We start from the raw sequence: 21,624 nt of genomic DNA on the forward strand, positions 1-21,624 counted from the left end.
GCCACATTAAGCCACTAGTGTTTTATCCTGGTACACGCTAGTTATGTCTTATAGCACTGCACATCATAATAACTCATTCTGTAATCTTTCTAGGCAACATTTGCACTTGCCATCCCACAATTTTAAACTTGTCTGAAAAGTCTCTCTAATGTTTTGCACAAATCCAGACTTCATTCACCCAGGCTTCTTTTCAAAGGTGCCCTTCCTCTTTGTTCATTGTGCCGGGCCCCCACCATCAACTGGATGACAAATGCTATAAAGTGACAGAATGTAATATTGTTGTATCAGAGCCCTAAACTAGAATTGCTGATGGATATCTAGTCTTAAAAGAGCCTTGAGGGTTATCTAGTGCATTGTTTCATCCGTGTTTTCTTGCAGTAGGAGCTCATCCTGCAGAGAATTCTCTTCCCTTCTCCCCCAAAACGTTGTACTTAACTTCTCTTCCCCATGAGATGACTGATCTCTGTTTCTCTTTCCCTCTTTTTCTGTCTCTGTCTCTCTCTCTCACTCCCTGTCCCCTGCAGAAGAAGTTAGAGACTAGTCTGGAGTCCCTCAGAAGGATTCTGTGCACCTTTGTAGGCTCATTCTGATTCAGTAGCTTGGTTCCCTATGAAATAATGCCTATGACATTGTACACTGCATCTGAAAAAATCAGAGCATTTGGTGACATGCTGTTGCTTGTTACCATTTTATTAGGTATGGGTATTATCATGGGCCTCAGATTTGACGTAGAGTAAAAATGCTAAATTCTGCTAACGGACCGCCAATTTGAACTGTGTTCCTAGCTCAGTTTCTTCTGTGCATTTCATTTTGGCTTTACATTTTGATGACTGCTTTTCCTTGCCCAGCTAAAAAAACCTCATGTGCCCTGTCTGAACTTCTGTAAGGTTCTCCGTCTTGCTTCAGGCTTCAGTGGGAATATTCAGGTAGAACCTGTTTGTTCCACTGTGCGCCACAAGATTAGATCATTGTTTCAGTCATACCAAACCTGTGTTGTCATACTATGGAAGAAACTTTTAGTGTCAATCAAGCATAAACTCAGACCTTTGATTTTCAGACTGAGTCATCTGAGCAATTGCTTTGAAACAGACTTCCAACTTCAGTATTAGAACTGGCCAAATTATTTGTTAATGAGCAGTATTTTAGGATAATTTGAGTTTTTTTCCTTTACTTCTGCCTCTAATGATCTTTGAATTGATCAACATTTCCCCAAACTTGTTCATTAATTTGTAGCTGTTTCTTGATTCATTTGTCTGAATAAATTACAGCCAGTAGATTATCTCTGAGTAGTGAATACTGTGATTATCTGTTTTGTGTGATTTGTTCACTTGGATGACATGGTAACGTTTGTTTTCTGATTTGACTGACCTAAGGTATATAAAGAGAATGCATGCCTGAAAAATGTGCTGTCTCCCACAGTGTATACAAGGACTTAATGAAAATAATTTAAAATTCCCTAAGCCTCTGATATTCTGTCTTTTAGGCTAAGTATGGATATTTGGGGAAGTTAAATCAGGTTTAAAATGGCAGCCCAATTTAAATTTAGCTGACCTTACACTTAAAGGCCCAGTCTCAGTGACCAGCAATCAGTCTACATCTGTAACTGTACAGAAGTTCCAAGCACACAAACCAGTATAAAACTGCAGAACCCAGTTTAAGATAAACCTAGATCTATGTAGTATCAGACTCATTTGATTTAGGTCAAACCCATGCGTGGAAGTCCTGTCTACTTTACGTGCTCAGCCCTGGGGCTGGAAAAACCCAGTCACTGGCTCCAGCACTAGGGCTGTTCTTTTTACCCCCTTTACTCCCTTCCCCCACACACACATACACCAAGCTATTTTTTGGCCTCCAACCCCCTTGCTCTCCCCCTCCACCCCATGTCGAAACCAGCCAGCCCTCTCAACCCCCTTCCCACAAGCTGCTCTGGGTACAGCCACTTTTATTAGCATTTGCTGCAGCCAGAACTGAGCAAGTAGGTCTTGGTGGGATAGATGGGAGTGTAGGTTTGCTAGTGTAGGTCAGGAAGCTAAAAGTAGCCCCTGATTCCCCCAAGGCCTCCCATAGACCCTGTGAGCCACCCTGATCCTACCAGACACTCCTAGACCCCAGCAAAACCCCATGGATCTTGCCTACACCCAACCTCTCGTGGGTTACCCTTGTCCCCCCACCACCTGTGGGTCATTCCTGTCCCCCCACCCCACCTAAGGGTCATACCTCCCCCTCCACCATGAACGACATGTGTCCCCAAGGCTGGGGGGGCACGGCAACCACCTGCAGGCAGCAACAGTGGTGTTGGTGATGGGGGCATGGCAATGGGGAACTCCCACAGGCAACCACAGCCGTGTCGTCAGCGGGGGAAGGCCGAGCAGGAAGCTTCTGCAGGTCACCACAGCAGTATCAGTGGTGAAGGGGGTGGCGAGCATTGACCGGTGGTCAGCGACCACCTGCAGATGCTACTGGTAGCAGTGGTGGCAGCCAGCAGTGATCAAGGACTGTGTGGGTGTTGGTGGCGGAGGCAGGGGGATGGTGAGCAGTGACTGCCCACAGGTGCTGCTGGCAGCAACAGCAGCACTTTTCACGGAGGTGCACTGCCAATCTTAGGGGATGCACGTGCACCCACATGCACCCCCTATGCATCGCCAATGAACTTCACCCTTCATGGGTCGCACCTCCCCTCATCCCCTAGTGGATTCCCAATCCCCTCCAGCCTGCTGGACCCCCAACCCCCTTGCTAGCCCCTCCAATCCCCCCATTTCCTGAATCCTGGCTAATCTGATATTGGGCAACCATTTTGAACTGAGTTAACCTCCCCCTAATGTCCTCTGGGCTGGGGACAGAAGTTACACATAAACCAACTTAATTAATCAGAAACTGATTTAAAGCTCTAACAGAACACAAGCTCAGTGCACCTAAACCAGTTTGAAAATGGCTGAAACTGGTTTAAGATAAACCTGGTTGAATGTAGTATCAGACTTAAGTGATTTGGGTCAAACTGGTTTATGAAACTTCTGTCTCAGACCCCTTCCTGGTTTAAGTTAAATCACAGTCCTTCAGCATCCTAGCGTGCTTTCTAGTCCTGGGCTAGGGTTTCTGTTCCAGCAGAGAAGAGTTGGGGGAGAGGGGAGGAGGAAGGCAGAGACTGGCCTCCCAAGGCAAACCCTGGCTGGGGTCTGGGCCCAGTGATGGGGGTTAAACTGACCTTCCTCTGAGTCCAGAGCTTCCTTGCTGCTAAACTTAGTGCTGGCTGTCACTGTGGACGACAAATCCCAGAGGCACTTGAAAGCAGGAAGAGGAAGTAATGTGCAACTCTGGAGAGTCTTGCTGTTGTGGTTCTGGACTGCAAATCCCAGAGACCTCAGAGGTAGCAAGAAAAAGAAGGAAACACACAGCCTGACCTGACTATCTTCCAGAGAGCCATGCTCTAGTGTCTCCCAGCTTCTGGCCTGTGCCACTGCAGACATGTAGCTGTATTTCCCGAATGAAAAGTGAATGTGTGTACAGTTTTTTCTCAGTGTAATTGCTGCAGTTTAGACTAACTTGCAAAGACTGAATTGATTCAGCCTCGGGATTTTTGACTGTCTTAACCCTCATATAGGTACACAGCCTTAGTCTCTAAAGCATTAAATGTCCTCTCTTTCTTCCCCCACCCCCCATCCCCTGATCCTTGCTTTCCTTTCTCTTGATGAAATAAAAATGCCAATGACTGTATTTAGCTAAATAGGTGTACTCTGGCTTTAAAATTAGTTGGTCATGTGAGCATGACTGTGTAAATATACTCATTCAATCCGTGAATCCCTGCATTCAGATAAGCAACAGTCCTTCCACAATCATATGTTTGACCAGTCATCCAGATGTTCAGTGAACAACAAAGAGATGTAACTGCCAACCTACATCCTAAGTAAAACTTAACCAATAGTTTCATTAATCTATTTTCCCATTATTCATTTAGCTTACTTGGAAAGCAACTGTACTCAAACTTCACCATAAAAGAGGGCAGTTGCACTGGATAATGACACACAGAGCCTCTTGCTGCTCGTGCATTGGCATTGTTCTCAATGTTTTCTCTCAGGCATTTGCAGCAATGCAGACCCACCCAAGGCCTACAGCTGTATGTAATCACAGAAAATCCTCCATAACATGGAGTGTCTGAATCACTTAGTGGGTTGGGAAGGAAGCCTGAATGGGAGGAGGGAACAGAAGGAAAGAGGATTGTGTTTTGTTCTGTTTTTATCTAAAACCATTGTTTTCTCTTCGGAAAAATAACCAGGCAGTGCGCAGCTACAGATTTTGGTCAAATCAGATGAGGCACATAACTTAAGGTCCCGCTTGGCATATTTGTTGTAATTTGCATCACTTGAAAGCTTAATAAATGTGGAAATATGGCCAAGCATTTATCAGGCTGTCATGAAAGAGACTTTAATAATTACAGACAGAAACAAACTGTAACCAACACTGGCAATACAATATTTTGGGAAAGTTTGGTGGGGTGAAACTAGGGCTGCGAATAAAAATAGCGGTTAATGTGTGGCATCTGGTGGAACATATTGAAGCTAGAGAGGGGGGAATTAGCCTATAAAACCTGCATTGTGTCATGCAACCAAGGCATTCATAACAGGATCTAGGCAAAGCAGGATGAGTAAAAGTATATTAATTTTCAAATAAATGTGTAAGAAATCTCTGTTGTGAACATCAGGGTCACAGGCAGATGCACATACATACAGAGTGAGATGGAGCGTGCAAAATGGAGGAGAGAAATGGGAGGTGATATCAGGGATAAGATTCTAAACAGATGGATGCTAGGTCAGCATATTCAGGATTGATGTGCTGCTGCCAGGAATGAACAAAGGAACAGACAAACTATTCTGTCTAAGAATTCAAGAGTTTCTTAATGCTCCTGAGCATGAAATAGAATATTTGGCAATCAGTTGGAAAATGGAAACTTGCTTATAGCAGATAATTTATCAGTTGTATAATGAAATCCTGGACAGAAAAGCATTGAGAGTGGTGAATAAACCAGGTCAAGAGGACAAGTATCCTCTCACTTTGACAAGCTTAGTAAGGTTTTGGAGTCTGAGCTGTGGTGCTTTAGAGTAGGGTTTGGCCACATACATCCTCTGGGGCATATTTGTCCCGCAAAGAGGTCTGATTTAGCCTACAGAGGTCCAATCTGGCATGGGCCTTCAATGGCATGGAGTTGCACTGTGTCACCTCGTCCCTCTGCTGCACAGCTTCTGCATCTGCAGAGGGGATAGGATCAGTGAGGGTAAGCACAGGCAGCTGGCTGTTCCACAGGATGGCAACTTGCTGCCCGGGGCCTGGGCCAGGTTCTCAGCAGTGGCCTGCACCAGAGAAAAATTGCCACCCCCTGCTTTAGAAAGTGGCTGGACAACATTTTTTCCATTCCTAGCCCTTTACTACCAATTAGACTACAAGCACTCCCTTTACTCAGGCATGAGGAGACCTTGATAATGCACTGCTGTCCCTGTACCAAAAGAGATGTTCTGGGTGAGTTACAAATTATTGATCTCAACAGTAGGCAGACAAGGTTCTTTGAGTAAATCCAATATATTTTATTAGATCAAATAGTTGGAAAAATTCTTCTTAGCAAGATTTCGGGCACAAACACCCTTCATCAGGCTGAGGAAGCATCTACAGATGGTCTGTGCTGTTCCTGGACAGAGTGGTAAAGCAGCCAGAGGCGAGTATGTATGCAAGAAAGGCAGTCAGTTAAAATGTAAATGAGGTGGGTAGTAAGTGAGAGACAGGTGTGGAGGGGAATGGGGGAAGGGATAAGGAATGAATGTAGCTGTAGTCAAAGTATGGAGGGTGGAGTGAGACAGGGAATGAGAATAGCTGGTAAAAAAAAAAAGCTCCACTTTTTAGTGGCTATTCTCATTCCCTCTCCCCCCGCCTCCCTGTCTCTCATCCTTTGACTACAGCTACATTCATTCCTCCCTCCCCACAACCTGTCTCCACCTAGTATCCACCTCAATTTACATCTGCAGATGTTTCCTCAACCTGACAAAGAGTGTTTGTGTCTGAAAGCTTGCCAAGAAGAATTTTTCCAACTATTTGAGTTGGTCTAATAACAGATACTGGATTTACCCAAAGAACCTGTCTCTGTCTACATCCTTGGACCAACACGGCTACAACCTACACCCCTGATCTCAACAGCATTTCCTTTAGTAGGAAAGAAAAATTCTTTCAACTGCAGACATCACTGAATGGAATTTGGTGGCTTATCATAGAAATCGTAAGAGAGAAGCAGGGTTCAAAGCAACCTTCACAGATCATCTAATCCAACCCTCAGCCTGAGGTAGGATCATCCCTATCCAAACCATCCCATACACATCCATAATCTAAACATAATAACACTGCCATCAACCCCGACACAACCCAAGACATGACACAAGACATAACCTGCTATGTGGCAGCTGGTATCCTGCTTATACACTCAAGAGATCCCAAGTAGAGAGCCACATCTCCCACTACAGAGAGAGGCAGAAACCCCCACACTCCATACCAGTCTGACCATGAAGTAAAATTCCCTCCTGACCCCAAACATGGTGATCGGTTTTACCCTGAGCGGAGGGGCAGGACCCTCTAGACAGGAACTTCTGGCTTTAACTTGGAGTATTGGCACACCCCAGTCAAAATCCCCATCCTTACACTTGATGGCATTGTTAGATCATCGTTAGCATTTAGTCTATTTGTGATACTGTCTCCTATGCCATTTCTTGTAAGTAAGCTAAGGGAATGCGGTGTAGATGGAACTATTATAAGGTAGGTGCATAACTGGTTTAATTATCATCGTGTTCAAAGAGTAGCCACCAATAGCTCCGTGTCTAACAGAGAATGGTGACTGACTATTCTCTGTGTCCACAGGGACAGAATCAAAAGTACCAATCTTAAACTTCAACAGGGAAGACTTTAAGTTGAATATTAGAAGGGCTTCCTAATTGTATGGGTATTAAGCATTACCTAGGGAGGTTGTGGAAAGCTTTTAAGAGCATGTTTGGCTGGGATGGTTTAGATAGGGAAATCCTGCCTTGAGGAGGAGATTGGACTAAATGACTTCTGGAGGTCCCTTCCAGGTGTATTTTTCCTATGGTTCTGTGCATACACTTTGCCAATATAGACCTGGGCAGACAACTATTTTCCTGTCCCTTTTCTTATTTATTTTTCCTGCTTTATTTTCCTTCTTAATACATCACAATGATAAAACACTAAAATGTCGAAGATCTCCAAGCCAAAAATCATGGAAGTATTGTTAGAAGGGTCACCTTCAGGTTTTCAATACCTTCTTTTCAAAATTTCTTTTCAAGTTCCATCTTTTTCTTTTCATTTATTTTCCCATAGCACAATAATCTTAAACTTTGAAACACAGTTGTTGTTTCAATCTAGCATGCCAAAATTTTTCATTTTGATAACGTTACAACAAAATGTTTTGACAACCTTTTAAAAATATTTTTTTTCAAAAAAAAATATTGAGTTAAGAAATATGTCCAAACCCATCAACTGCTGTGAAGAGTTTCTGTTTTGAATCAATATTTCTTGGTCGAAAAAAGTAAAGGATTCATGACCAACTCGTGACCAAAAGGACAGAACAAATAGGAGCCACTTCAGTAGTTCTGCACCAACTGAGTGGTCATCTGTGTAGACTGAATCTGTAAGGAGTCAAATCAGCCATGTTAATCTGAACATTTTCAATGCTATTGCACTGACTTGAAATAATTTACAGAGGCCTGTTAATCTGCTTGAAGGGGAAGAAGAGAGCAAGAGTAAGGAGGGTCTCTTGAATGTTATCCCCTGGGGCTTTGGTCCCTGGCAGTTTGGGGAGGCCTAAACTGTAATGAAAAATTCTACTCTTAAATGGGAGCATGGCTTTGAACCTGGTCTTCCCCCTCCCAGGCCAGTCCCTGACTATCAAAGGGATACACAGACGCTTGTTGCCAAGTCAAAAAAAGCTCAGGTTTCAATCCAAAAGCCAGACCTTTTGCTGCAGTTCCATTTTCATGAAAAATATTTAAAAGGTTTCAGTTTCGTTCCAATGTGGAATGAAACCAAGCTTGGAAACCACAAACCTGAATTGTTGTCCTGCAGTCAGGTCTAAGGGCTGCCTTGTGCAGAGGGAACAGGGCAAAACACCTGGAGCAGGACCAAGACCCTGATCTCAAGGTTACAAATATTTCTTTGTGCAGGATACACTTTCAAGATCTTTTTGTAGCTGAGCAAGTTGTATTTTTTCAAGAGCAGCCAGTGAGTTTAAGCTGACTTGTGACAGTATGGAACATTCCCTTGCCACCTTGAATAGACTGACAATCTCACTGGGAGTCATACGAGCAGTCGTACAAGTCATACAAAGCAGCTTTGTAAATAAAGGCTGTCCCTTATACCTTGTCCCTTATACTCATCCTGTCCCCCCTACTTGTGTATCTGTTCTCTGCTGTATAGCAGAGATCCTAGTTTTATCAATCCTGTTATTTTATTCCTAAGTATTTAGGTGCCATTTATGTATGCAAAAACACATAATCTACCTCAAAGATTTAGTATTTAAGCAAATGAAGAGTGCTGTAGTTTCATTACTGTTAATACAGGATGCTGAAATCTTTCTATTTCTCCTAGCACTTGAATACTATTTTGCCTAATTTTTAAGGTAGTGTCAAGGGCTATGGAGATGACTTATGCTTAGGGTACTGTGCACACAGGAAGCTTTCTTTTAGCCACCATTGACTATTGTTATATTATTTTACTAGTACTTTTTTAAGCCTGAGAAATACTGCTGTTACTGAGTAATGGGTCTACACATATTACTACTCTCCTATTCACTAAGTAGCGGAGGAAATTATTTCAAAGCATGTTGGCAAGAAAAATGAATGGCTATTCTATCTAGTTGTTTCCTGACACTTTTTCATAAACAAAGATGGACAGAGGAAAAGAGGTACTTTCATTTGAGCAATTGTGGGGTTTGATTCACAGACATATATTTGAGCATGTGGACATATACATCTGTCAGGAAAGTTCCTTAACCCCCAGAACACACACATATACCCAACACATGTAATCTATCTGATTTTGATTTTTGGTTCAATCCTAGCTTAGATCTGCTGGTTCAGTTCAGAATTCCCGAGATGCTGGACCTACTTTGAGACAACACCCTATATGCTACCCAGCCTACCTCTCCCACTTCCTCACTCCCTGGCAAAGAGGATGTGCCAGTATGAGGCCAGGAATAAGAGGGCATATAGGGAGTCAGTAGCCAAAATGCTCAGCTCTTTACCTAATTTTTTTCTATATTCAGAGTTATACCTGCAACATGTATCATTTTCCACCCAAAAAAATATTTACGTACCCCAAGTACAGCTAACTAAAGGGAGAAGATCCAGAACCTTCATGAAGTCCACTAGAGACTTTTCTTTTTCAATTCCAACTAATAAAGAGTGCATTCAGATTTTATAATGATGGACAGAAGTAAGAGACCCCTAGGTAGATGGAAAGCCTTGACACTCAGAGTCAAATACACTTGGGAATAAACTGAGTCACAGTCTTCTCATGTGCAACTCTGTAGGCATGTCTACACGTTCATTAATGTGCAGTAGTTGCTGTGCATTTAGTTTAGTACTTGCTTAATGAAGTAACTAAATGCACAGTAACTACAGGTACTGCGCAGTAGTACCAGCGCACAATTTTTTTGTGATGCTTACTGCACAGTACCCTAATAACACTGTGCAGTAGTGTGCCTGTCAAAAACTGCACTAAGATGCTACTGCACAGTGTTATTAGGGTAGACGCATCTAGTGTGTATATGACTACTCTGAAAGTCCTCACCCCTTGCCATGTAATTGCAAGTCCGGCTAGCTAGGTAGCCAGTAAATCTAATTTTCTCCTTCAGTCAGGAAGGAACCAATATTTTAGAAGTTGGGCCCCATGTCTATAGCTGAGCATAATGCCTTTTCCTGTTCAAAGGAAGACAGGAAAGGCTAAATGTATCCTAAAATGTCCTCAGCATTCTTATCTCTGGCTAGGCAGAAACCACCTCATGTGACACAGGTGACTAATGGCACAGCTGAAATAGCAGAGTTCAAATACTAAATACATGCTGGGGGGTGGGGGGAAGCCATAAACCTAAATAAGTTCATCAGCCATGAACCTAAATACATAAATGTATCCAGCAATTACAAATAGCAGGCACAGTGATGGAAGCAAAATCTGTTTGCAACCAAATACAAAGAACTACCCATTTCAGCGAATAATTCAGTTAAGTCTACTAGATGATACCCCTAAGTTTTTTTTCTGGTAGGTTTCCTGAAAACATGGAATGCACAAAATAAGCTGCATGGGACTGTTGTTTACTGACAGCAGGATGTTAGTTTCTAAATATACTTTTCAATAAGTTTTCCCTTCAGTCTGTTGAGAAGCAGAAGAATGAAATGTGAGAGAACTGATCAGCAATGAATGTCTAAATATAGGCACAGAGTGATATGCCAAGGGAAATAATTTTAGAGTAATTGTTTTTACCGTCCCTTTTTCTTGAACCTAGCAGGAGCCAGTTACAAATGCAAAAGGAAATTTTTGTCTTTTTATTAATGCACGTGTGTCATTAGTAGTGTACTTGTGATAGCTGAGAATGTCAGTATTGAACGGAAATGAGCTCCCTCCTTAATGACTGTGTCAGACAAGCCATGATTGAGTTACTTGGTTTATACCTGATTAGCGAACTCTTTGAACAGAGCTAGGTTGAGTATTAAGATGCCCTTCCAAACAGGGGAGAGTCAATATATTCTCAGCTTAAAAGATACCTCTCATTTGTGTTACCTCCTGCCTTTTAAAAAACAGTCAGCTTTGCTGTTAAATAGAAATCCATAATATAGGAGTGATTTTTTGTGGGGGAGGGATGAGGAGTGGTGGAAGTCAGATTCTTGGGTTACAATATGGCACTCATTCTGACCATAAAAGGCTTTTTCTTTTCTTTTTTTTGCACACTCTTATATGACGTTTTAAGCAGCTCTCCTGTCTTATAGTGCAGGGAAAGTGAAGAAAATTAACTAGAAGTTTTGTGTAATATAGTGGCAACTCTGTCTCAGACATTATACTGGTTTTCTGCTTCCTCTTGACTTATTAGCTCATTATACAAAACCTGAGACAATGGCATTGCTGTAAACAGCCCCTGAGTGTAGCACTGCCAATGTAAGACACTCACTCAGCTGTAGTTACTAGTTTAGGTGTCTTACAGCTTGTCTACACTCTCTCCATGTTTTAGTCCGGGACCACCACCAAGGGATGTGCCCTACCCACTTGCACTCATTCCAGGTATGCCAAATCCCAGAAATAATGTAGTATAGCCAGCTGAAAGTGGCCTTGGGAGAGTGAGGTACAGAGATTGTCTCAAGCCTGCTGATGCATGCTCAAGGGTGGTCTACAGTGTCTCCTTTCTAATATTTGCCATATCCTGAGCAAAAGCAGTTGGATGGGCCAGACTTCTTGGTAGTGGTTTCAGGCTCAGGATAGAGCTCTTAGTCCACTCAGCCAACTCTCAGGGCTTCTTGTAATCATTGCTTGAGATAACATAAAGCAATTTGAGTGTACTTGAAAAAAAAAGTTGTTTAAGAAAATGCATTTCTGTGTACCACAGCAAACTGGGTATAGAAATCCAACGAAATGCAGTATGAAGAAACTTCCTTTCCTCCCTTGGTATCTTGTCAAAAGAACCCAGTACACTGACACTAAAGAAGTGTAAGAGTGCCTGACAAGAGGTCTGCAATTTAGTAACCATGCAGGCTTCGGTTGTGGCCAGTTATCCACCTTCATTAAAAAATGCCTCAGGACTGACCCAGAGGAAGGACCACTAAGCAAGGAAGGTGGCTCAGACTTCTGCCTCTGCTGAGATTGCCACGAATATACCAGATAAGTGATATGGTATACACCGCTTGAGATATTTACTCTACCACCCACCCACTTAGTGTCCCTAGGACATTATACATACATTAGATTTTAGATGGTAATAACAGTCAAACCTAGCCTCCATGAAAAAATGCATAAAAATGAACATTGATACTTAAATGTTAACATTTTCGGATGTGCAAGCTATAAGGATTGTTCCTGCAGCACATATGTAGAAGCACATGTGGTAGTGAATGGTATTCGTGTGTGTGTGTGTGTGTGTGTGTGTGTAGGCATAATGTTGTGCATGTACAAGCAATAGCTTGGGATGAAAATAGTTTCATGTATCCTTTGAACATCGGATCTGAGATGGAATCAAAGAGGCAGCAGGTGCTGTATCACCAAACTACTGATCATGCCAGTCATCTCAAAGTGAAAAGTATTTCTTGTCATTAAATAAATTAATGTCATCAATAAATAATTTAAGAAAGACTTTCTAATATGCCAGAACAGTGAGAAATTCTGGCTTTCTTAAAGTCAGAAGAAATTTTAGCACTTATTCAGTAGAGCCAAGACTTCATCCAAAATGCACAATAAATCTGATCTCATAAGAGAAGAGCCCTATTAACTATATTAACAGGTTAGGATCTTTTACTGCATTAGAAGGCTCCTTCTAAATGAAGCCTAGTGTACAGAGCAAGGTTGTTATTAATGTTGCTTGTTGTTTGTTTAAACGGTTTGGGAAGCTGTACATGCACACATATATTTTTGTAAACAGAACAGTATGTCTAGTCTAAGCTATAATGAATTTCGATTTTCACTGGACATGGTTGAAAGAATTTTTCAAGTTGCGAATTTTCAACTTGACTTGGAATTTAAAAAAATTCAAAACCCCATCCTTTCCCCCCGTTTTTAACCAGTTCTTAGTTTAACATACTTAAATTGCATTTTCCTAGAGCTAGGTGCCCTAGCTCGTACCTCTCTTAGTATATAAACCTGAACAATGATTTTGTTTGTACTTTCAGATACCCAACCAAGTCCTGAAATCCTAGATGAGATTACTAAAGTCACAGTTATAAGTCTTGTCCCATTACTTGTGATCACCATTGCTGTGGTCGGTATCTTTTATTGCTACCGGAGTCACCGAAGAAGGAAGCTCAACAAAGCATGGGAGAAGAATGTTAAGCCCAGGAAACATAAGGACTGCAGTGATGTTTGTGCCATTATGTTAGATGATGACCGCTCAGACATCAGCTCCACTTGTGCCAACAACATTAACCACAACACTGAGCTACTGCCTATCGAGCTAGACACTCTTGTAGGAAAAGGCAGGTTTGCTGAAGTGTATAAGGCCAAACTGAAGCAAAACACATCTGAGCAGTATGAAACAGTGGCTGTCAAGATCTTCCCTTATGAAGAATATGCTTCTTGGAAGACTGAAAAGGATATATTTTCAGATGTAAACCTAAAGCATGAGAACATTCTTCAGTTCCTGACAGCAGAGGAGCGTAAGACAGAGATAGGAAAACAGTATTGGTTGATTACTGCCTTCCATGCCAGAGGAAACTTGCAGGAGTACCTTACACGCCACATCATCAGCTGGGAGGACCTGTGGAAGCTTGGTGGGTCTTTGGCGCGAGGGATTGCCCACCTCCACAGCGACCATACACCCTGTGGTCGACCCAAAACGCCCATTGTGCACAGAGACCTGAAGAGCTCCAATATCCTAGTGAAAAATGACCTAACCTGCTGTCTGTGTGACTTTGGGTTATCCCTGAGGCTTGATCCTTCGCTGTCTGTGGACGACTTGGCTAACAGTGGACAGGTGAGTTAAAATGTTAAAGCAGCTTGTTTTGGAGTTGGAGTTCCTTTCTGGGACTGAAGGGAAAAAAAAAACCCTGCTATGATATCCATTTAAAATTATTAGCAATAGATGTGACAGTTTTTCTAAATAAAGAGGCTGTAACCTAAGTATTAAGAAACCAGTATAAATAATGCCATGACAGGTTTGTTATGATCAGTACTTTATGTATATAAGTATAACCAGCATACATATGCTTACACTGAAGTGCATACAGCCCGGATTACATGGCCACTGTTTGTGCTAAGGTGGTATTTTATATTCTTGAAATATTATGCCACAATTCCTAATTATGATCTCTAAAAAGTTTCTTATCCAGTTCATTAGTTACTTCTGAGTTAAACCAGCATAAACAAGAATCAGAATCTGAGCTAGGAAGGGAGAATAGCTAGATCATTATTTTTTAAAGATCACTGAGAAAGCTTTTAGGAATATAGTACTTTCTCCACAAGCAGACAAATGTGAAAAATGCGTAAGTACTACATATAAGTCCCTCATTTTTCTTATAACTAGATATAGCAAGTACTTACCTACTTCAAAGGAATGCTGGGTGTACTTAAAAGATGCACTTTAAAGATGAAATTATAAAAGTGCTTCTGTAAATATTAGCAATGATCATGAACACACCTTCACCGTAAATGACCTCTCTGGCTGTGTCTGCACCAGACACTGACTGCACAGTTGTTACTGCATAGTCGTTTAGTAGGGCTATACGAAGCTTCAGTCACTGATTCAGTTCTGCGGATTCCACCGAATCGGGCCAAATCTCCAAATCCGAATCAAATCAGGAGACACTTTAATCTCTCTGAATCGAATCAGAACCCTCCAAATTGATTTGATGATTTGGAGGATTTAATGATTCAGACATAGACACAGCTTTAAATGTTTTTTCTACATACCTCAAGGTACTAGGCAGCTCATGAACACTGAGATGCTGGGGCGGATACAGTGTCCCACAGGAGCATGGTGGGGCAATCCCCAGCATGCTCAGTGGCAGACCCAGAAGTGGGCCAAAAGCTTCCCCACCCCGGACTCGGTGACTGGTACTTCCTGGGTCTGGGGGGGCACCTGGGGTCCCCCTGTGTCCAACTGCTGAACCATGGGATGCAGGGGGTGTTCCCCGCGTGCTCGGCGGCAGATCCAGAAGTTCTGGGTTCACCACCAAGCTCCTGTGGGACACTCCATCTGCCCCACCATCACAGCATTCACAAACCGTGCCTGGTACCTCAAGGTATTTAGAAAAAACATTTTAAAATGTGAGTATGGCCGAATCACTGATTCTTCTAATCAGCATCGAATCTTCAGATCCAGATTCAGCCCAGTCGAATCAGGACAGTGATCCGAATCAACAAATCGAATCACTATCCCCTGATTTAGGCCAATTCCGAAACAAATATGGCCCATTTTGCACAGCCCTATCATTTAGTACTTGCATACCCAAGCACTGAAAAACAGCACAGTAACTGGTGTTACTGCGGAGTAGTATCTCCGTGTGGCTTTGTGCAGCGTTATTGCGCAGTAGTAATGAGCTACTGTGCAGTAAGCGTTTCGTGTAGACACAGCCTGTGTTAAGTAGATTAGGTCCTAAAGTAGATCTGACTGATATTTAGACCCTTTCATAGCTCACACACCACAGTTTGCATGCTTAGGGAAAGGATAAGTGTAGGTGTTCACGCTGTAATTTACTTTACGTGGGACCATTTTCTTTCTCGACTAGAGACTGTTTATGGCCACCCTTTCAATCAGTGTGGCTCCAGTAAAATGAAGGGGGCTTCACTGCCTTACATCAGTTATAAATTGGCCTTTAAAATCTCTCTGGTAATTTACAAGAGTATCAATTCCACTGATGTAAATGGGAGTCTGCCACTTTCCTCCATAAGGTTTCGGGATTATTGTTCAGAGTTGGAAGGAACCATCTCAAATGAAACACCTTTTAAAAAGGCCACTTCCACCAGAGTCACAAAATGCCAGGGTCACTACTGAATACAGTACAGTTAGAGATGCTCTTAAACTCAGATCTGCTTATAGCTTTTGGTTCCTTTAGAGCAGTCAGTCTCCCCTGTGTCACATGCCATTGGTGCCATTACATGCTATATAGTAGCTTTAACCAGCCTGGTTAAACTTTCACCTGCTCCTTGAATTATATATTACACTGTCTCAGACCCTTGTACACAACACTAAAATTGGTGTAATTAGGTCTAAAAGTGTATCTGCAAGGGCATCAGAGAGTGAGAAATCTCCACTGCTTTACACACCACCTGTAAATTTAATTGACAGACTCCAGGCTTTCCAATTGGAAAGCCTGGTTTGTAATGATATGTAATAAAGCAGGCCAAACATTTTCATTTGAAGTACATTTTAGTTTCTTTCAACTGTCTTTTGTGGAAAACAATTCCTGTCTTCTGCTTTAGCTCTGGAGTGTAACCTCTGAGGCCAAATATTGTTGTATGTGTGGTACACCTAATACCAACTTGATTCTTCTCCTAGACAGCCACCAGGGGCATAACATGCATTTGCCATTATCAAATATGCAATACAAGTAAGCCTAATTATAGAAGTTGGTTTCTAACCTTTCTCCATTACAGTTTTTTATAATCTGTTTTTCTGTCCACTCATAATCTGTAGATAATGTAAACAGGCAAAAGTTACTTTATTGAGAAAGCTTGAGTCTGGGCCTTTGTCCTACTGTTTCAGTGTTTTGTGTTCTCCATAAGTAAGACCTGGAAGGAAAGCAGCATTTGCAAAATAAAATGTATTAGGAAGGCAACCCTAAGGGGGTTTTGGTGCTTATCAAGCATTGTCCTCATTTCTGCTTTCTCCTGCAACATGTGTTTTATATTCTTTAACAAACATTACAGGCATGTAGAGCTATACAAAGAGAGAGAAAAGGTATTTAGTTATTTTTATTATTTTAGCTCTATTACCGTAACAGCCAAGTGCACTGGGATCCAAATCCTCAAATATTTTTAGGCGGCTGACTCCCAAATCAGTGGGACTTAGGCATTTTTAAATGCCTTTTGTGGAGCCTACCTGGCTTCACACACAAACAAAAAATGCAGTCCCTGACTCAGACCATATAACCTAAATGTAAATTAAAGAAGTGACAATTGGGATACAAGGGGGACAGAAGAAAGCCAAAAAATCTTTCCCTCTGAGAAGAGTTATCATTAATATTTCTGCCTCCAGTGCAGAAGGTTCGTAATTCTGGGTGGGCCTAAACTGAAAAAAAAAACCACTTCGAAAATGAGTAGTGTCAGCTTTTTTATGTGGGCTTTTCCAAACCAAGTGGAAGGTTCTGTTTTTCACTGAAATGACTGAGTCTGCATTAACCATTTGCATTTTTGCTTTCTTATGGGGTGGTGGGAGGGTGCTATTTTATCTGGGCCTGGTAAAAGATCAGTTAAGCGGTCCAGGATGCATTTGCAGTTTCATTCCAGACTTACACTAAAAGCTTACCCCAACCAGCACAACTGCAGATGGTACATGATCATTCAGGCTAGAGTTGAAAAGCAGTGAGACATGGTATTGGCCATACCATGCTATCACCCTCTTATGTGCTATTAGCTACTGAAGTGGATATCATCAACAAAACAAAAGGAAGGGCTAGTAGCATTATAACACAAGGTGAGTCACGTTAATTTGAAATGCACAAAAACATGCTGAACATGCAATGGATGTGGCATGTGGCATCAGGTAAGCAGCAAGGTTTATCTCTATAAACACCAAAGAGAAGCTACTAAATATAGTTTTTATCTTCTTGGATCACTGAGTCACAAGGAAGTTGGTGATTAACCCAGGGCCGGATTCTCTAAGCAGCAAAGAATTTGGTTTATTGACCTATGTTTCATACTAGAGATCAAATAATGTAGTTATGTTTGGAAACAGAAGTAAAACTGCATTAGAATCAAAAATGTGAACTGTAGTTTCAGCACTTCAGTTGTTCCTTGTATGTTGTGCTACAGGTTGGCACAGCAAGATACATGGCTCCTGAAGTCCTGGAATCCAGAATGAACCTAGAGAACATGGAATCCTTCAAGCAAACTGATGTGTACTCTATGGCTTTGGTCCTGTGGGAGATGACATCTCGTTGCAATGGTGTTGGAGGTATGTACAGTGGGCCTTTATTTTTAAAGGAATGTTCTTCAGAGACGCTCAAGCAATTCTGTGTTGTTTTTAATCCCTTTAAATGCTGTGGGACTAGTTCTGCAGTACCTGAGTTTTCTAAACTGCCTTCATAGTTTTTCTTTCAAGATGATCAGAGGCACTGTACAGTCTGAAGCACTAGGATGGAGAAGCGTTACCTCTTTAGAATTTTACATTAGAAATCTAATAAGAACCATTTAAATGAGCAAACTGTTTAGCAGAAATATCCTTGTATAAATCCTACAGACTCAACCTCATTTCATACAAAGGGCGCCAACTGCATCATGCCAACTTTTGTAATGTAGCAACACATCCATAACATATTAAAAGAACACGCATGCCCTGTGAGATACTGAATATTGAAAGTGCAGGACAAAGTTAAATTCACTGAATGTCAGAATAAAGAACATAAGGAAGATGTTCATTTTCAGCTCATTCAATAAAGTTAACTCTCTCCATTTCTCTTATACCCTTAAATCTTCAATTTGGAGCAGTACAATAGAAACCAGGAAATTGCCCCCAGGATACTGAGTTCCTCAGTGGGATTTGATTTAGTCTATCTGATATAAACCCCTGATTTAGGTTATATGTGAATTGTCCTGGTCTCGTAGAACAGGGCATTCTGGAATGTTTGCATTCACTTTAACATCGCACACTTTGGCACATTTATGTGTGTACAGATAGGGCTGAGTAATGGAGATATTGCAGATAACCTTGACAGCTCTTGTAATAGATGTGCAGCAGGAAATTTTTCCCCTTCTTTGAAGATTTTAAGGACTCCTTTTCTATGGGAATTAGAACAGTAGCATTTCAAGGGACTGCACTGAGTGGGATCAGAGATCAACAGTGTGGACACCCCAGTGTGAAGAGGTGAGAGATGCGCTGCTGGGTGGGTCCTCCTCCTAACCTTACTGGGGCACTGTACAGGCATGGAAACCTCCATAAGTAGCTGCACAGATATACTAAGATGCAAGTTTCCCCTACCCTGGTCTCCCTGCTATCAGCCTCGCTTTCAGTCTTCCTCTATGGGCTGTGCTCTGAGCAATGAACAGTGCAAGTAATCCTGTCAAATAAGTATTCATTATTCTATCCAGCTCTAGATATAACTACATACAATCTTTTTTTTTTTTTTTAAATCAGCATTTTGTGGTTCTTGGCTTTAACCTCAACCTAGCATCTTACAAGACAAGCTCCTCCTGGCTTAGCTGTTGTGGCTCTGCACACCTCCAAATATGGGTCACCTTTTAATTTGCCCTTTGCAAACACTGGTGGCAAAATTTGAAAGCTGAATTACAAGCCCTTTGCCCTGTCTCTCGAGCTCTCTGTGCTTCTTGCATTTAGCAGCGCACTTATATTAATATATATGTGAGCTGTTTCCTCTGGAGTCTTTCATCTTTGCTGATGCCTGAGGTCCCTTCCTGTTGATATTTGCTGAGTGCAGCGGAATGGTGCTTGTGGTGAGAGCAGACCTCACGGCAGCTCTGCTCACAAGGCAGCTGCCTAAAAGAGGATATAAGCAGAGTTTCATGAGGAAGGAAAATCACCAGCTTGTTCAGCTAAAAGACGACCTGCTATAACCTTTAGAATTAAAACATAAGCCACTATGGAAAAGGAAAGGCCTCTCTGCCTCAATGTGCCTGGCCTTTCTTCATTGATCTTAACCCGCTTCCTGATTTTACTTTTTTTCTTACCCCTCAATCACCTTTGTCTCCAGAAACAAATTTCCTGAACTTCTTTACTGCAATCATCTCCCGAGGTGGCTGCGTTTCATAGAGAAAGCATGTTGATGAGGCATAAATATTTGGGTGGGGGTGTCAGCATTCAGCCAAAGAACTGAAGCCAGAATTTGGCTCCCACAACTCACTGTTGGTGCCCAGCTTCCTCATAATCACAAGACTTTTGTCAGCTCTCTCCAGAAGACCCTCTCCTGGGTTGTGAGATCTGACACTTGCACCAGACAGGGGACATTGCCATACAGTATTCATGATCAAAAACCACTCATCCCTCTCTCACTTCCTCCTTCTCTTTCCCTGACCAGACCTTTTTTTCTGCTGTCACAAGTCAAGCCACCCTCCTACTACAGTGGCTCCCTTGGTGTGTAAGGAATTGTCTTGCTTCCATTATATTGTGTCATCTATAGGGAAAAATTCCTTCTCATGTGAACTAGAGTAGATGAAACAAGTGATTCTGGGATTTCCAAAGGCACCAAAAGGATTTAGGCACCAAAAATTATTCTGTCTGCAGAGACAGCAGAGACGTGGTAAGTACCCAATCCTCAGAGAAAGTCTCTGGAAGTTTTGAAATGGAAGTAGGCAGCTTAATATCCAAACAATTACTTTTCTGAAGTGAGGAAGGTAGCTAATTTCTGCTTACAAGGGTCAAGGTACAATGACTATTGCTTTAACAAAGGGAGCTCTGGGAATGTGTTTGTAAATGTGCAGGTGTTTGTATAGGGCTGGTGGTGGTGGGCGGCAGGTCTTTTCACCAGCAGAGCATTGTCTGGCACAGCCTCTAGAGCATGCCAATCCTATTTAGTCAGCATACATTTCAAAGAAAAAAAAAGAAACAGCAGTGTAATCTGTACCATGAAGCTGCTGCAGCATCTTCCCATAAACAGCAGTCTTGTGCAGGGGAGGGAGGTTGCAGCTGGAGGGAAAGGGCACAGTGTGCATTGGTATGTTGTGACGCTATATATGGAGCAGTATGAATGGGGCAAGGGGGTGGGGAAGTAGAGGGAAAAAATGGAAGTTGGGCTTTTTCTTTCCACAGGAGTGTAATTTAGAAGGCATATTTAGAAACCTAGCAATACTGCTTTGGGGAGAGCTTTAACTGCTCTGCTCCACCATTAACTTGGTATTTCATTCAGCACAACAGCTGTGCACCAGATGCTGCATGTTGAAAGAAATATAATTTTCATCCCAACAACTCGCCTTCAGAGCAACACTGGTACAGTGAGCAAGGCAAGCAAAATTTCTCAGCCAGCCCACTAGAAAAGAAATTGAAAGCATCTCTGTGTTCAGGATAAAATCTGCCATTGGTGTGGTGTTTTGGGGGGGAAGAGGGAACAGTTCTCAAATACAATGGTGAGGAGTGGGAAGAAGAGGAACACTGCCAGCAAATGCCTGATACTGCTCCAGGTATTGAGGCAATTTTGCCTCACTTGAAGAAAAGCCTTGGTTTTCCATGGCAGCATAAGGGATGTGTTTGAAGAACAAGAACGCTGATTTATCATATGCTGTTTGGGAACAAAAGTGTCAAGCCAGCAATATAGATTTTGGCTCCTAATAGTAGTGTGTCCATGCCACTTGAGCACACAAAGGGTACAGTACCTGGCCATGGAATGGGGAGGAACAAGCCTGGCATCTTTTGGAGCCAAGCCTGCCCACTAAGCCCAGAGGTGCTGAGACACCTCAGCCTCCTCATCCCAGACCTCTGCAGCAATGGAGTACAGTAAGGTTGCTCTGATGCCTCACCTCAGGAACTGCAGCATAGCACCCAGGGAACACACAATTTTGCACATAATGCCTCTAGGTAGGCTTTAATTTGATTGTCCTCCATCTGTATGGATGGGGGCTCAGGTCTTCCCGGCTGATTTAGTTAGATGTGGAAAAGCCAGAGGGATCTGCTCCAATGGGAACCTTCAGCAGTGCTGACAGTCCCCTCCCAGGATCAGTACAGGCAGGAGCTGAATTGACAAGTGCCCCTTCCAACCTCAGACGACACCCACCCACAGGAGA

General features: G+C 42.3%; 1 protein-coding gene across 1 annotated transcript in view; it reads left to right on the forward strand.

Annotated features, from left to right (window-relative positions):
• The window catches only part of TGFBR2 (transforming growth factor beta receptor 2), a 75,997-nt gene that overhangs the window by 45,254 nt on the left and 9,119 nt on the right, over positions 1-21,624 (forward strand). Inside the window, exons 4-5 of the mRNA XM_019536270.1 lie at positions 12,909-13,708; positions 17,707-17,848. Of these exons, the coding sequence (XP_019391815.1) occupies positions 12,909-13,708; positions 17,707-17,848 (942 nt within the window). The remainder of the gene's footprint in view (positions 1-12,908; positions 13,709-17,706; positions 17,849-21,624) is intronic.

The sequence above is a fragment of the Crocodylus porosus genome, unplaced genomic scaffold, assembly GCF_001723895.1.
Source record: "Crocodylus porosus isolate Cpor-Errol unplaced genomic scaffold, CroPor_comp1, whole genome shotgun sequence".
NCBI lineage: Eukaryota > Metazoa > Chordata > Crocodylia > Crocodylidae > Crocodylus > Crocodylus porosus.